Below are 18,763 nucleotides of genomic sequence, written 5' to 3'. Positions count from 1 at the left end.
GATATAAAAAGCAGCAGCTGCTACAAATAAACAAAATTACAGAAGCTTTTTTTCCAAAGAAATAAAAAAAAAATTGCGGAAGCTTAAGATCAATTTGGAACAACACAAGTAGACTCTATCAGAAGATACATTGTTACTAAAAATTGCGGAAGCTTAAGATCAATTTGGAACAACACAAGTAGACTCTATCAGAAGATACATTGTTACTTCAATTTAACAATAATTAGACTTCTATTGGAACAACACAAGTAGACTCTATCAGAAGATACATTGTTACTTCAATTTAACAATAATTAGACTTCTAACGTGAAATCAATATCTTCCAACTGCTCCCCAAACATGATTCATTCACATCCAAATCTTCTTCTTCCCTTTTCTTGTTATGCATTTTCTGTAATTTGAATCTTATACCGAATCTTCTATCCCTAACTAATAAATATTCATGTACCAAAATAATGAGTAGCAATAAGAACTATCTATGAACAAACGACTTATCATCAGAGTTGAGAAACAATTTACTGTGATGGGCCGGCCATTTGTAAGAGTTAGAGTTTTGAATCTGAGCTTTGTCTCGGTATTGATTTCCTTAGAGTATATATAGGATTAGAATGTATAGTACCAATGAGAGATATGGAGAAGTTGTTACAACTAAAAGAGAATCGCTTATTATGAGGTGGACTTGTTCAGATTTTTTTTCTAGTAATGTATCTGTTGATGGATTGCTTTCAGTTACTGCAACAAAGACTCAGTCAATTTTTACTGCTGTTATTTTCCTTATTTTTAGCCATTTTCTGTTTTCCAGTTAAAAAACACTACCAGTTAGTGATGTTAGTGGCTGGATTTTAGTTGTTGTTGATAGTGGAACATGATTCCACGTAGTTGCTTGTTTTTAGGATTCACTAGATGAAATTTTCTGTATTTAAGTATTATTTCTGTTCAATAGAAGTGTGTGGACATTTTACAGCAATATCCCTTGTTGTTCTTGCCTTTATTTCTTTCTCAAAGTTAGTTTTACAACATAAAACTCCAACAAAGTGGTATCAGAGCTCTCTTCTTGAGGGACCTATAACTGAGAGAAACACATTACATGGATTCAATTGAAACTCCTTTCACTGCACTAGCACCACCTGTCTTCAATGGAGAAGGCTATCACGTGTGGGCAGCAAGAATGGAGGCTCATCTGGAGGCAAATGATCTCTGGGAAGCTGTCGAGGAGGACTACGAAGTTCCTCCATTGCTTGCGAATCCAACCATGGCGCAGATTAAGAATCAAAAGGAGAAGAAATCAAGGAAGTCAAAGGCGAGAGCTACGTTATTTGCTGCTGTCTCACCTGAAATCTTTGTCAGGATTATGACTATGAAGTCAGCTTTTGATGTCTGGAAGTTCCTGAAGAAAGAGTACGAAGGAGATAAGAGGATTAAAGGAATGCAGATTCTCAATTTGATCAGAGAATTTGAACTTCAGAAGATGTAGGATTCAGAGACTGTCAAAGAGTATTCTGACAAATTACTCAGCATCGCCAACAAAGTAAGGTTACTTGGCTCTGAATTTCCTGATTCTAGAATTGTTCAAAAGATTCTTGTAATAGTTCCTGAAAGGTTCGAAGAAACCATCTCTGCGCTGGAGAACACTAAGGATTTGTCAAGGGTTAGCTTGGCAGAATTGTTGAATGCTTTGCAGGCACAAGAACAGAGAAGACTTTTGAGGTCTGAAGGGTCTGTTGAAGGTGCATTAGCTGCAAGAGCTCAGTTCAATCAAGGAGGAAAAGGGAAGAAGAATGAGAAGTACAAGAAGGGAAGCTCAGGTTCTGATTCTCCTAATACCAGTAAGGGAACAAAATCCTATTTTCCTCCTTGTAAACACTATGGAAGGAAGGGTCATCCACCTTTCAAATGCTGGAGAAAGCCAGACCAGCAATGTGAGAAGTGCCAGAAGATGGGACATCATCACAGAATTTGCAAGAGCAACATTCAACAGAAGAATGTGACATAAGCGAATTTGAAGCAGAAGAATGGTGCTCAAGTAGCTGATCAAGAAGAGGAGGAGCAACTCTTTGTAGCATCTTGTTTTGCTACTAGCAACTCGAGTGACAAGTGGCTTGTTGACAGTGGTTGCACAAACCACATGACATTTGACTGTGATCTATTTAAGGAGCTAGACACTTCTGTGGTATCCAAAGTGAGAATAGGCAATGTAGAATATATCGCGGTTAAGGGAAAAGGCACCGTGGCAATTGAAAATGCTTCAGGTACAAAACTTATCAGAGATGTTTTATTTGTACCTAATATTAGCCAAAATCTATTGAATGTTGGTCAATTGCTTGAGAAGGGTTTCAAAGTTATCTTTGAAACAAATCAGTGTCAAATCAAGGATTCAGAAGGCAAAGATGTATTCAAAGTGAAGATGAAGGGGAAGAGCTTTTCACTAGATCCATTGCAGGAGGAGCAAGCAGCTTACTCCTCAGTCGCTAGCATCACAGAAACTTGGCATAAAAGACTTGGCCATTTTCACCATGCTACAGTACTGAACTTGCAGAGAAAAGAGCTTGTTGAAGGCCTTCCTCAGCTGGAGTTAGAACTACCAGGTTGCAAGGCCTGTCGATATGGCAAACAAGCAAGACTTCCATTCCAGAAATCTGTCTGGAGATCAACTGAGAAGCTGCAACTCATCCACACTGATCTTGCTGGACCTCAGAGAACTCCTTCACTTAAGGGGAGTAAATATTACATAATCTTTATTGATGACTTCACTCGTATGTGCTGGATTTATTTTCTCAGATTTAAATCAAAAGTTGCGGCGTTTTTTGGAGATTTTAGCAGTGGATCGAGAATCAAAGTGGTTGTACCATTCAAATGTTGAGGTCAGATAATGGCAAAGAGTATACTTCAGATCAATTCAATCAGTTTTGTGAGGAAGCTGGCATTGAGCATCAGTTAACAGCCCCATACACTACTTCAGATCAATTCAATCAGTTTTGTGAGGAAGCTGGCATTGAGCATCAGTTAACAGCCCCATACACTCCACAACAAAATGGAGTCAATGAAAGGAAGAACAGAACAATCTTTGAGATGGCAAGATGCATGATGCATGATAAAAATTTGCCTAAGGAGTACTGGGCAGAAGCAACAAACACGGCAGTGTTCTTGTTGAACAGGCTTCCTACTAAAGCCGTTAATGGAAAGACTCCTTTTGAGGCATGGTATGGGTTCAAACCTAATTTGAAAAATCTAAAATTTTTTGGATGTTTGTGCTTTACTTATGTGCCACAGATCAAGAGAGATAAGCTTGACAAAAATGCAGAGGCAGGGATTTTTGTGGGTTACAATACCGTCTCTAAAGCTTATAGAATTTTCCAACCTCACACAAGGAAAATTCTTATAAGTAGAGATGTGCATTTTATGGAAAATGAAGAATGGAACTGGAAAGGAAAGCAATCAACTTCAGTTTCAAACCAGACTTCAAAATTCCATTTGAAAGAAGATGAATTGGTGGATGAAGTTCCTGTAAGAGGTATGAGATCACTTTCTGATATTTATCAAAGGTGTAATGTTGCTGTTCTTGAACCAGTTCCTGTAAGAGGTATGAGATCACTTTCTGATATTTATCAAAGGTGTAATGTTGCTGTTCTTGAACCAACAGACTTCTGGGAAGCAGAGAAAGATCCAAAATGGATAGCTACAATGAAGGAGGAGCTGGGCATGATTGAGAAAAATCAGACCTGGCAACTTGTGAAGAGGCCTGCAGATAGGAAAGTGATAGGAGTAAAATGGGTGTTCAGAACAAAATTGAATGCAGATGGCTCAATCAACAAGTACAAAGCCAGGCTTGTTGTGAAAGGGTATGCTCAAATTTTTGGTGTTGATTTTTCTGATACATTTGCTCCTGTTGCTCGACTTGATACAATTAGATTATTACTTGCTATTGCTACACAAAAATACTGGAAAGTTTACCAGTTAGATGTAAAGTATGCATTCTTAAATGGTTTTCTTGAGGAGGAGATATACATTGAGCAACCTGATGGATTTACAGTCAAAGGGCATGAAGATGATGTGTATTTGGTCAAGAAAGCATTGTATGGCCTGAAGCAGGCACCTAGAGCCTGGTACAGCAGAATTGATGAGCATTTGATGCAACTGGGTTTCAGAAAAAGCCTCAGTGAAGCTACACTCTACATTAAAGGTGACGAAGTGAATTTTGTTATTGTCTTATTATATGTTGATGACTTGCTGGTGACAGGAAGTAATGTTGAGCTTGTTAACAAGTTCAAGGAAGACATGAAACAGTCCTTTGAAATAACAGATTTGGGAGAGATGGCTTATTTTCTTGGAATGGAGATTCAGCAGAAAAGAGGTGAAGTCTTTGTTTGCCAGAAGAAGTATGCAAAGGAGATCTTAAAAAAATTCAGAATGGAGGATTGCAAGAGCATGCCTACTCCAATGTGTCAAAAGCAGAAGTTGAGCAAACATGATGATGCTGAAAGAGTTGATGAAACTTTTTACAGAAGCCTGGTTGGTTGCCTCATGTATCTTACAACAACAAGGCCAGATATTTTGCATGCTGTAAGTTTGCTATCCAGGTTCACTAATTGTGCAACTGAAACTCATCTTAGAGCAGCAAAAAGAGTGATTAGATATGTCAAGGGAACATTGGATTTGGGAGTAAAGTTCCATGCAAGTCAGATTTGTGTTCTACAGGGATATTCTGACAGTGATCATGCTGGCTCTTCTGATGATATGAAGAGCACTTCTGGTTATTGCTTTAATCTTGGTTCTGGTATTTTTTCATGGTGTTCCAAAAAACAGGTGATTGTTGCACAATCAACTGCTGAAGCAGAATTTATTGCAGCAACAGCTGCTGCAAATCAGGCTTTATGGCTTAGAAAGTTGATGGTTGATCTAAATTTGAAGCAAGAAAAGTCCACAGATGTATTTGTGGATAATCAAGCAGCAATTGCAATCTCAACTAATCCTGTTTTTCACGGGAAAACGAAGCATTTCAACATTAAGTTTTTCTTTCTTAGAGATCTGCAGAAAGAAGGTTCTGTTGTTCTGAAGTACTGCAAAACTGATCTTCACCTAGCATACATTTTCACAAAACCTTTGCCAGGAAGCAAATTTGAGTTTCTTAGAGAAAAGCTTGGAGTTTGCAGCAATTAAGCAAGGAGGAGTGTTGATGGATTGCTTTCAGTTACTGCAACAAAGACTCAGTCAATTTTTACTGCTGTTATTTTCCTTATTTTTAGCCATTTTCTGTTTTCCAGTTAAAAAACACTACCAGTTAGTGATGTTAGTGGCTGGATTTTAGTTGTTGTTGATAGTGGAACATGATTCCACGTAGTTGCTTGTTTTTAGGATTCACTAGATGAAATTTTCTGTATTTAAGTATTATTTCTGTTCAATAGAAGTGTGTGGACATTTTACAGCAATATCCCTTGTTGTGCTTGCCTTTATTTCTTTCTCAAAGTCAGTTTTACAGCATAAAACTCCAACAGTATCTCTAACAGAAGACTCCAGTTGTGGTGATGTATCGCTAAAACACCCCCGCAAGATTGAGGCATCATCGCTGACTCCAATTTTGGAGCGAAGAGCTACGAATTGTTTCCGGCTAGTTGCTTTAGTGAGGATGTCTGCTAATTGATCTTTTGTGCTAATATGATGTAAACATAGCGATCTATTGGTGACACATTCCCGAACAAATTGGTAGTCAAGAGCAATTGCTTCATTTTTGAGTGAAAGTTTGGGTAATAGTGAAGGAGTCTTCTTGAGACGGATGCCTAATTTATGAAGAAGAGTTTTTATCCATAGTACCTCAGTAGTTGAATTGGCGATTGCTTTATATTCAGCTTCCTACGATGATCTAGAAACTGATTTTTGACGAGCTGTGACTTCCAGGAAATGACATTTGATCCACGGTAAATAATGTAGCTAGTTGTTGAATGACCGTCATCACGATTGCCACCCCAATCAGAGTTACTAAAGGTGTGAATATTTATAGGAGTTCCTCAATTAAGATAGACCATGATGAATAGTGGTCTTTAGGTACTGAAGAGCACGTTTGAGAGCCGTCCAATGCTATTTGGTGGGGCGAATGCATGAATTAGGAAAGTGATTCACAGCAAAGGATGCATCAGGTCGAGTGAGAGAGATATTGAAGAGCACCAATCAGCTTGTGACAGGGTGTTGGATCAATGGGAGAGGAGCCATCATGAAGCATGAGAGGAGTAGTGTTACACATTGGAGTGTTTACTTCCTTGGTTCCTGCCATAGCAAAAGACTGTAGTAAATCATTGATATGCCGGTGTTGAGAGAGAAACAAACCGTGATGTGTAGGAATAACTTTCGCACCTAGAAATTGATGTAGAGTGCCAAGGTCTTTTAGAGAGAACTATTGCCCAAGTTGATGAACAAATGATTCCCAGAAGTTGTTGTTATTCCTGGTTAAGATTATGTCATCGATATATACTAGAAAATAAGCAATGGAGGTGGTCTTGGTGTAGATGAAAAGATAGGCATCAACTACCAAGTTGGTAAAACCGGATTGAAGTAGATAAGACTTGAGTTCTTGATACCAAGCACGAGGTGCTTGTTTAAGACTGTACAATGTCTTTCATAGTATGCATACATAGTTTGTTAGTGATGAGCGATTGAAGCTTGGAGGTTGATGTTGGGGATTTTATAGAGATTAATCTACGGAATTAAACACTAAACGAATAGCAGCACAAATGAAAATACAAAAGCAAGCAAACACCAAGATTTAATGTGGTTCGGCAAATCGTACCTATGTCCACGAGACAATCCAGAGAGAAATATTCTACTATGAATCAAGAGTACAATCCCTCCAAGTTACACCTGAACTTGAGGTTTAAATCACAAGAGAAAGATATAGTGTTACCTCTAGGGCACCAAAACCTTAAAAACCCATCTCACAAAAAATCTCTAATACCCACGGAGAAACTATCACCATACCCTCGACAGCGTCGTTGTTCTAAAGACAACGGCTTTTGAATCACTGCAATCAGACAACCAAGCTATTCAGAATCTCACTTTTTCTCTCACTTCCCTCTTTTTTTTTATCTCGGATACTGTTCACAGCACTGTAGCGGTTACTGTTTACAATAATTGATTATAGGGTTCTCATAAATAGAATTCTCCAAACCTATTCCTATTATAACTAGATCATCCAAATCCTCTTCTAGATAGAATTTTAATTCATGTGAACCTCATGTGAGCCTTATCTTAGGCTGGACCCGCAACAATCTCCCCCTCTAGCTCAACGAGGGGGTATGCCATTCTTTAACTCCTCAACGGGAGTTCATGCTGGCCAATCGCCAACACAACTCAGTCTTCTCTCTAGAAATGGTCATCGTTAAAAAATCAGCTGGATTTTTATTTGTGTGAATCTTCTGTAGCTTCAGCTCTGTGACGCCCCTGTTTTCACACATGGCTGCAGTCTAAGGTGAACCTAAAAATATCAAACCTATCATACACTCATACTATGCAATAACACTTTTACCATCATAGTAATATCTCTCTAGTGGAATCAACAAGAAGTATAGGTACAAAACAGGCAAAATACGGGAAATAAATGCATTTGACATGATGTAGAAAGAGATATCTAATAAATATAATCATGTCTCAACTGAACAAACTGTATACAACTAAAGTCTAAAATAAATATGAAGTATCTCAATATGAGTCAACTGAAAATAAACTAAGACACACAACATTTACAAGATGAAATACAAAACTCTAAATGTCCAACTGTGGTGGAGTCTCATCTACTAAAAATATGTGATGGCGACTATGTTGGAAGTCCGTCATCCTACGACTCTCTAGAACTTTGAACTGCTGCCTGAAAGGTATTGGAAAATAAAAAGAGAAACAACAAGATCCCTCTTCACCAAAGTCGCAAAATCCCGCCGTCCTCTCGACAAACGCCTCAAGAACTCTTCCAAATCTCACAAATTATGATTAGAGTTTGAGAGAGAGGAAAAGGGGCTACTAGGGTTTGGAATAATGATGAAAAGATATATTTTTTGTGTGTAAATATGTATATATATAACTGCAAATCCGAATCAAAACAGCCCAAACCCGAAATAGGAAACCTAGTCAGACTTAGAAAAATAGTTTTCAGTATGTTGGCTATAACTTTTACGTAAGACCTCAGAATAAGATGATTTAAGATGCATTGGAAATCTATTGAAGATACCTACAACTTTTATCTTTTGAGTTTTTTTAGATTCGAATTGTATTGGTGTGTAATATATATATACTTTTAACTGGTCATTTTTCCAAATTTCTTCTTTGTGCATGTTTAACCTTTGTATACTCTCATATATACTCTTAATTAATTTCAAATTAATTGTTAGCATAATCATTCATCCATAAATGATATTCATCATAATTAGAGCTCATTTATCAATTCAATTCATACTATTTTCTAAAATTCACTAGGTTTTACATTCACCCCCCTAAAAGAATTTCGTCCTCGAAATTTCACAATCGTATCTTAGAGATTAATAATATGAGAAAAGCATGATGAGGGGATAATCTAGACAAGGAAACTCTCCGGTACATATCTTGTACCATTAATCCCCAGATATGAAACATAAGCGATATTTACACTTAACAATCTAGAATGCAAATACTCCTACTTAACCCCTAACTAAACAGTACTAGAACGTCGGGCGAAAAATCCAAATAAGGAACCCTCCATATATATACTATATGTTCCGAATGGTTAGAATCTAAGTGTTAATACTCCTATTCTAGCGTTAAATATAAATATGACTATGGAAAATAATCATAAACACAAGCAATTTATAACCAATCATTTTACCTACTCAAACAAGTATGGATAGACATGACGCATATCCTCTTCGATCTCCCAAGAAGCTTCCTTAGCTCCAATCTGACTCCATTGAACTTTAACTAAAGGTATCAATTTGTTTCTAAGTCTTTTGTCCTCCTTGGCGGAATGCAAACTAGGATCTTAATGGTGGTCAAATCATCATGAAGCTCAATCTCCGGTGCGTCCAATACTCACTGCTGCTCCTCATCGCGTAAATGCATCTTGAGCATCGAAACATGGAAAATGTTGTGTATACTCGATATCGATGCTGGAAGATCTAGTCAATACAAAACTGCTCTAATATGCTCAACAATCCTGAATGGGCCAATATACCTCGGAGCAAGCTTTTCCCATCTTCCAAATCGTTGAACTCCCTTCATCGGCTATACTTTCAGTAAAACATAGTCCCCAACCTGGAACTCATGCGGTCGCCATCTATGATCTGTGTAGCTCTATTGCTGACTCTGCGTTGCAAGATTACATTCCCGAATTAGTGCTACATTCTTTGTAGTTTGTCTCACAAGCTCCGGTCCAAGCAATAAGCTGTCCTCTGGTTCTCCCTAATTAATAGGTGATCTACAAGGCCTCCCATATAACACCTCATATGGTGCCATACCTATGGTCGCTTGATAACTATTGTCATAAGCGAACTCAATCAATGGAATATGATCCTCTCAATTACCCTGGAAATCAATAATGCATGCCCGCGACATGTCTTCCTCCACTTAGTTAACTCTTTCTGTCTGCCCATCTATTTATGGGTGGAACACACTAGAATATGATAATTGGCTGCTGAGCAAGTTCTGGAAGCTCCTCCAGAAATGTGAAGTGAAAACCAAGCCTCAATCTGATACAATCGTCTTTAGAACTCCATGTAGTCTCACAATCTTCTGGATGAATTTTCTCGCATAAGTCTTCGCCGTATATGTCGTCTTCACTAGTATAAAATGTGTCAATCGATCAACTATCACCCAAATAAAATCTTTCCCTTTCTTTGACCTTGGCAGTCCTATAATAATCTATAGAAATATCTGTCCACTTTCACTTAGAAATGAGTAAAGGTTGTAGGGTTCCTGCGGGTCTCTAATGTTCTACCTTCACTTGTTGGCAGGTAAAATATCTCTATGCATTCCGCTCTACCAAAAGTGTCTCTTTAGGTTCTTGTACATTTTAGTGGTGCCTGGATGCACTGTGTACATGGTACGATGTGCCTCATCAAATAAGTCTTTCTTCAGCTGTGCATTACTTGACATCACTAATCGGTGCTTCATTCGAAGTCCTACATCTGCTCTAACGGTCCAATTAGTCTTTAGCTCTTCAGAAATCTCCTCCTTTCGGGTTTGAGTCCAAGAGTTCTCTAGCTGAGCTTTGACCACCCCATAAGTCCAAGATGGTTGCATGGACAAAGCTCCCAAAAATACGCTGATCCCACCAATCTCCGACCTAAAATCAAACTCGCTAAGTGTGTGAAGATCTTGATACAACGAGAACCTCAATGCTAAAATCCGATGTCGATGCTTACTGTTCAACGCATCCGCTACGACGTTTGCCTTCCCCTGATGGTACTGAATTGCAAAATCATAATCTTTAATAAAGTCAACCCATCACCACTATCTCTGGTTGAGTTCCTTCTGAGAAAAGAGGTACTTTAGGCTCTGGTGATCCGTGAATAGCTCGAACTGCACTCCATAAAGATAGTGTCTCCATGTCTTCAGTGTGAAGACCACTGCTGCTAGCTCCAAGCCATGTATGGGATAGTTCTGCTCATGCGTCCTCAACTGCCATGAAATGTAAGCCACAACTCTCCGAGTCTGCATCAAAACACCTCCTAGACCCGATAATAATGCATTCGTGTAGATGGCTGTAGGCTGTCTAAAAATCACAACAGATAGCTTATCCCCATCAAACATCAACAATGGAGGTTACAATTCGACGACTTTCAGAAGGCTATAATTTGAAGACTTTCACGTAGATCGATGAATATTACAAATCAACGACCTTTACGAAAATCGATGAAAACTCTGATCAATGGTCTTCACAACCAATAATGAGAGTTGCAATCTGACGACTCTCACATTTCAAAGAGCTCCAACGATCGTCGCGATGCTCTGACAGAAGAGATTACAAGCCAACGATCTCTTCAATCCAAGACGCAGGACTCATCCCTGCATCCCAGAGGTGAAGCACAAGTGGCCTCATTCCAGAGTCAAAGCTATGCAAACGCAACTTCCATTCGTTGCCAAACACAGCTCCTAAATGCTATAAAACACAGCTTCCATTCGCTGCCAAACACAGCTCCTAAATGCTGCAAAATGCAGCTTTCATTCCCTGCCAAACGCAGCTCCTAAATGTTGTAAAACACATCTTCCAACCACTGCTAAACACAGCATTTAACTGCTGCCAACGCAGCTTCTAATAGCTACCAACGCAGGTTTCATCTGTTGTCCAATGCAACTTGCAAACACTGCGTTCAAATGCACATTTCATTCCAGAATGCAGGACCTACCTTTGACTCGTTCAAACACGAGTTGAACGGTTCCAGAAACTGTTTTCTCCCCATGATCTGAGGGATTTCTACCCCTACTTAGGAGCGGATTAAGGAGGTGGTTACACCCTATTCAGCCCTACTTAGGAGCGAATTAAGGAGGTGGTTATACCCCTTAATCCCCTATAAATAACTAAGAAATCAGCTTAGTTCGGAACCTTCTCCTTGGCTGCAAAGAAAAGATCCTTGGCTGGCTTTGGGGGGGGGGGATCTTTGGATCTTTGAGAATTTTGGAGATCTAGAGATCGGCTTCTTTGGATCATCTTCTCGGTAACAGATTCTTAGGGCTATCCTCGTGCTTGGCTTGTCTAATCAATTATGGTTAAGATCAATCAACTCTTTTACAAGAGTTTAAACTCGCTCTAAGTTATCAATTCGTTCAGAGTTTCAAACTTATCATCCAAGTCCTTCACAATATCAAATCATGAGGAGAAGATACCATTCCAGTGAAACAAGACGTTCGGATCATCAACGAGAAGCAAACTTGACGCGAGTATTCCAGGGAGGCATCTCATCGCTACCGTGAAGAACCCAGAATTAAACAAATGGGAGAATTCAGATTAATTCTCCTCTCTTTTGTAATCGGAAATTCAAACTGTAATTAAGATCGAGTGAATACAAATCAATTTTCTTTCATTCTTTTTACTACAAATTTTCTACCAAACAATGACAAAGATCTTATCACTGCTCGGGATAATTAATACCGGTGCTATAATCAACTTAGCCTTCAAGGTCTCAAAAGCTTCCTAGCACTCCGTGCTCCAAACAATACACCCTTCTTCGTAAGGCATGTAAGTGGCGTCGTAATCTTTGAGAAGTCCTGAATGAATTTCCTGTAATAGCTGGCCAAACCTAAGATGCTACAAATCTCTGTAACGGTCTTCAGTGGCTTCCAATCAAGTACTACCTCAACTTTCACTGGATCTACTACAATGCCCTCCTTGCTGATGACGTGGCCTAAAAATATAACCTAAGATAGCCAAAACTTGCACTTGCTAAACTTAGCGTACAACTGATGCTCTCGTAAAGTTTGCAATACTAATCGAAGATGCTGCTCGTGCTCTGCCTCTGATCTCGAATAGATAAGGATAACATCAATGAATACAATCACAAACTTGTCCAAATATGGACGAAAAACCCAGTTCATCAAATCTATGAATACCGCGGGTGCATTGGTCAGCCCAAATGACATGATAAGAAACTCGAAAGACCCATATCGAGTTAGAAAGGCAATTTTAGTAATATCCATCTCCCAAACTCATAACTGATGATAGCCAGAATGAAGATCATTCTTTGAGAAGTACTATGCTCCCTATAGCTGGTCGAATAAGTCATCAATTCTTGGTAGTGGATACCTATTTCGGATAGTGATCTTATTCAACTCACGATAATCTATACATAAGCGTATACTATCGTCTTTCTTCTTCACAAAGAGAACCGGCCCGGTGAATGAAACCCTGAGACAAAAGCTCATGCAGCTGAGTTTGTAGCCCCCTTAACTCAGTAGATGCAATACGATAGGGTGCTCGCAATATCGGTGTTGTGCCCGACTGCAACTCGATGCAGAACTCAACCTCTCTCATAGGAGGTAACCTAGGTATATCCTGAAAGACATCCTGATACTCTGAGATGACTCAAGTCTCACATAAATCGGCACTCTGATCCCTCAACATAACCTCCTCGATGTACACCACGAATGACTCCACAAACTGGTTTTTCTGTGAGGTTGCTACAATCAACTCAGACCCATCAGACGCTCGCAAGCTGACTGTTTTAGCAAAATAATCGATACTGACATGGTAGGATGATAGCCAATTCATACAAAGAATGACATCGAAATCTGACATCCGCAAAACGATCAAATCAATGATAAACTCAGACTCATGTAGACTGATGACACATCTCCTACATATACTCTCTAATAGGGACACCTCATCTAAAGGAGTAGAGACTAATAATTGTACATCTAAGGTATGAGAAATAAAGGAATGCGGAGCTCCTGAATCGAACAAGATTCGAGCTGGGAAGGAGTTCACTAAGAAAATACCTTCCACTATGGCTCCACTCGCACGATGATCGCATGGTATGACTGCATAAACCCTATCAATGGCTGAAGACTAAGGTTCTAAAGGCGGTGGAATATATGGGACTATCTGTCCATGAGCAATCTCCTAGATTGCGTGTTTCTAGCCTGCTGGCCCCTCAATCTTGGGAACTGTCAGCGGTGCCTCGATCCTCTGCTACTAGCTTTAATCGCGACCCTGCGACTACTGACCCTAACCACAATTCTACTATCCGTATCCACATCCTTGCTGCTGGCCCTGGCCTCTGCCCTGCTAGCCTCTTGCTAGTGCGTTGTGATAATCCTTCATCCTATGACCGATCTTGTTACAGTTGTAACATGCACCTTAAATCTTGTGCTGCTGTGGCATTCTAGAATCATGCTGTGACCCTTTCTTAGAAGGTCCTTGCTGCTGGTGATGAAAATCCTTACCCCGCTGTTGGGGTCTTCCAGGTCCTGCAAAAGGTCCTTTGCCCTTGCCCTTGACACCATGTTGTCCTACCTTAGTACTGCCTTCCTTGGTCTTATGAAATATCATAGTCTATGTTTTCTATGAAATAGCGTTAGCTACCTCTCGAACTGAGTAGAATCATCTTGAAACGAGGTAACCACGAAGGCTTGGATGAAGCCCCATAAGAAACATTTGAGCCTGGTGCTCTCTGGTCTGCCACATGCCCATGAAGCGAAGTAAACTCATAAATCTTCTCTCATAGTCACCTATGGTCATGTATCCCTGCTCCAGTCTGAATAGCTCTAGCTCTTTCCCGGCCCTTGCCATGCAAGATATGTACTACTCATCAAAAAAGTAACCATTCGGTGTTCTAGGGTGAATTGAAGCCTATGCCATCCTCCGGCATCACCCTGAAGGCTGAAAACTACCAATCTTTGCTTCTATACTGAATTAACGTCAAGTAGATCGAGAATATTCCCCGTGTCTTCCTTCCACTTATAGGCTACTAGTGATTCTGATGATCCCTAGAATTCTGGTGCCCTCATCTTCTGGTACCGCTCAACTAGACGGAGCCAAGTCTCCTGCTCTGCGGCTCTATCAGCAACTGATGGTGGTGTAACACCTAGTGTACCCTCTGGGGACTCCTCTGCGATAGGTATAGCTGGAGTCACCGGTGGTAGCACTACAGATGGTGGTGCTATTGGAAGGATATGGTTTTCCACTCGCTCCTCGAGCACTGCTAGCCTAGCTGTTATAGGGGTCATGAGGTCAATCATATATTGCGGAGCCTGCTGCTGCTCGGGTGGAGTCTGCTTCATCCTGCCTAACTCTCTGTGTAAGGGATCCTCTCCGTCCACATCCTGTCCGGCCATTTATACATTTTAGGAAGAGAGTTTATAAGACACAGTAATGAGATCTCAGACAAAAGGCATAAATATAACTCATAACAATAAGAAATACATATCACATATCTTTCATGCAAGTACTTTATAATCAAAGTAAAATAGTTGTCATAAAAAAAATTTCTGAAATTTTCAAGATATACATAGTTCATCCTCACTCATTCTAGGAATTCCTAGCAGACTCTATACATAAATCATAAGAAACTCTATTCTAGCTCCACGACTCGACACAAGATGATCCTAAGAATGCTAGAACTAGAGCTCTGATATCAACTATGATGCCCCTATTTTCTCACATGGCTGCAGTCCAAGGTGAACCCAGAGATGTCTAACCTGTCATGCACTCACACTGTGGAACAACATGTTTCAACATCACAATAATATCTCTCTAGTGGAATCAACAACAAGTGTTGATACAAAACAGGCAAAATACGGGAAATAAATACATTAGACATGATGTAGAAAGAGATATCTAATAAATATAATCATGACTCAAGTGAATAAACTGTATACAACTAAAGTCTGAAATAAATATGAAGTATCTCAATAAGAGTTAACTAAAAATAAACTAAGGCACTCATCCTTTATAAGATGAAATACAAAACTCTAAATGTCCGAAAGAAAATATCAACTATGGTGGAGTCTCATCTACTAAAAACATATGACGGCGACTATGCTCGAAGTCCGTCATCTTGCGGCTCTTCGGAACTTTGAGCTGCTACCTGAAAGGTATTGGAAAATAAAAATAGAAATAATAAGAGCGTCAGAGCGCTACAGCAAGATCATCTCCATCCGTCCCCAAGGGAAGGGTTACTAGATGTGATGGAGGCTTTTTCTATAAGCATAGTCTAACTAGATTATTTACCCTGTATCTAAATAGAATTAATATTTAGAAACCTACAATACGAGACGTACTACGTCGAGCGAAATAATCCAAACAAGGAAACCCTCATGTATATACCATCTGTCTTAAATCGTAGATAACTAAATATCAATACCAAACTAAGAATAAACAATCTAAATAGAATTAATAATTAGAAACTCATAACACGAAACTGGTACGTCGAGCAAAATAATCCAAACAAGGAAACCCTCATGTATATACCATATGTCTCAAATTGTGAATCGCTAATTATCGATTCCAAACTAGGAATAAAGGAAAGCAATACAAGGAAGTAAAGTCATCATAACATCAGACCAAAAATATCTTCCACTATCCCTTGGAAGATAATATAAATAATAATATATAATCTCGCGTACCCACAACAGTAAAGTACCTCAGTCATATATAACTCAGCGATGAGTCATGTTCATATTGGCGTCCACCAAGACTCAGGCTATCAGATAATTATCACAATGTAAATCATTGTAAAGTTTATAATTCATCGTATTATCATGCGAGACGGACTATCAATTCGGCATCCTAATAGTGTCACAGCTCATTAGTCTCATCGCATCAACATGCGGGACGGACTATCAAATCAAGGCATCCTAGGTATACGGCTCACAAGCCTCATCGCATCTACACGCGGGACAGACTACTAGATCAAGCATCCTAAAACCCGACTCAATGGCCTGTACTAATGGTATATCGATGCACTATCCCAAGTAGTACTGAGTGGTGCTCATCAACGATATCCATACATGTATATAATGTTTAAATAACCCATATCCCAAGTGTGGTTGAAAACAATACCTATAATAATCCTCTCCAGGATATCTGTGTGTGTGCTATAACACTATTCATGTATGCTTATGATTGTACGTATGTCATTGTGCGGCTCGAACCCCGCACTCATGGTCAAACAATGCAAAAACAACCACTTAAAAAAAGAAAGAGAACACAGGTCGGTCGACAGCGCTTAGGGCGTCGGTCGACCGAAAGCAACCGTTCACATAATGTGCATGCTCAGGGTGTCACCGGTCGACCGGCTAAAAAGGAAAACACAAGTTTAGGTTTATGATGTTTTGTATTTTATAACTTTATTTAAAAACTTATTTTTATCAACATGAGACATATAACAAGATTAAACCTTTCATAATTACTTAACATGAATTAACTCATCATGATATAAACACTTGAATTAAACTAATTAGAGTTTAACATCCTAATTATTCAAAATTTCTCAAATAACCTAATTTATAAATATTATTAAGTAAATATGATAAATTCTAAACATTGAACAAAGATAAATTCATTTAAACATGCTCACATCACTTAGGTATCATTAACCTAGGGTTTAGACCTCTTTAATTAGCAAGAAAACTCAAATAATTATTAAACTAGGGTTTAAACATGATTTAAGCATGATTAAAAAGTTAAAAATGAAATTAAATACAACCATGATGATTATGATCATTAAACTAATATAAACAGTAACTAAAACTACAGATTTTCACATTGGTTTAGAGATTAACATCATAAACTAAGATTTTAAAACATCGGGTTAAGCTTAAACATGAAATTCATCAATTAAACATATTAAATCTTGAATTAACTAAGGAGAGGTTTGGATGAAGATGATCTTGCCTCAAACGTCATGTTGAACTCTTGAACACGTGCGTGTAAGATCCCTCTTCACCAAAGTCGCAAAATCCCGCTTTCCTCTCAACAAACGCCTCAAGAACCCTTCCAAATCTCACAAATTATGATTAGGGTTTGAGAGAGAGGAAGAGGGGCTACTAGGGTTTGGAGTACTAATGAAAAGATATATTTTTGTGTGAAAATATGTATATATATAACTGCAAACCCTAATTAAAACAACCCAAACCCGAAATAAGAAACCTAGTCAGACTGGGAAAAATAGTTTTCAGTATGTTGGCTGTAACTTTAACGTAAGTCCTCGGAATGAGGTGATTTAAGATGCATTGGAAATATATTGAAGATACTTATAACTTTTGTCTTTTGAGTTTTCCATATTTGAACTGTATCGGTGTGTAATGTATATATGCTTTTAACTGGTCATTTTTCTAGATTTCTTCTTTGTGCATGTTTAACATTTGTATACTCTCATATATACTCTTAATTGATCTCAAATCAATTGTTAGCATAATCATTCATCTATAAATGATATTCATCATAATTATAGATCATTTATCAATATAATTCATGCTATTTTCTAAAATTCACGGGGTTTTACAAGCTCCTCTTTCTCAATACCGTCTCTAAGCCAATGATATCTCACATCAATATGTTTCATCCTAGAGTGGAATATAGAATTCTTACTCAAATCAAGAGCATTTTGACTATCAATGAAGATTTAATAATTGTCCTACTACAAGCCTAACTCCTGTAGAAATATTTTCAACCAAATCATCTCCTTACCGGCTTCTGCACCTGCAATTTATTCCACCTTTGTTGTAGATAAATCAACACACTTCTGCAACCTAGATTGCTAAGATACTATTCTCGCCTACAAAAGTGAACAACCAACCTGAGGTAGACTTCCTATGATCGAGATCACCTACCATATCGGCATCTGCAAAACCATATAATACTGCCTTCGAACCTCCAAAACCCAAACACAATGTGGAACTGTCTTTCAAATATTTTAAGATCCACTTTACACCTTCCTAATAAACTTTTTCTGGATTAGAAAGAAACTTCCTCACAACGCCAACTTCATGAGCTATATCTGACCGAGTGCAAACTATAACATACATTAAACTCCCTACAACTAAAGAGTAAGGAATATTATTCATCTTACTCTTTTCCTCATCTGTAGTTGGGCAAAACTTTTTGCTAAGCTTCAAATGACCTGCGAGAGGAATACTGACTGACTATCCTGACCAAATCCTTCATGTCAAAGGATAATGGAGAATTTGAAATAACTGAGCTACATACTCAGTTATTCAAATTCTAGCTTCATTATCCTTTTGCTTCATTTCCTCATCTGTAGTTAGGCTCGTCCACATAAAGCAAAAGGATAATGAAGCTAGAATTTGAAATTCT

The 18,763-nt window shown here is 38.6% G+C and overlaps 1 protein-coding gene across 1 annotated transcript; it reads left to right on the top strand.

The window, feature by feature from the left end:
- Nucleotides 1,088–1,993, top strand: LOC109835100. The gene is made up of 2 exons (XM_020403097.1): nucleotides 1,088–1,470; nucleotides 1,564–1,993. Exons 1-2 carry the CDS (start codon nucleotides 1,088–1,090, stop codon nucleotides 1,991–1,993), a joined length of 813 nt encoding a protein of 270 aa, XP_020258686.1.

The sequence above is a fragment of the Asparagus officinalis genome, chromosome 3 (genome assembly GCF_001876935.1).
Source record: "Asparagus officinalis chromosome 3, Aspof.V1, whole genome shotgun sequence".
Classification (NCBI taxonomy): Eukaryota; Viridiplantae; Streptophyta; class Magnoliopsida; order Asparagales; family Asparagaceae; genus Asparagus; species Asparagus officinalis.
Note: the sequence above shows the minus strand (reverse complement) of the source record. Positions and strands in the feature narration are given on the sequence as shown.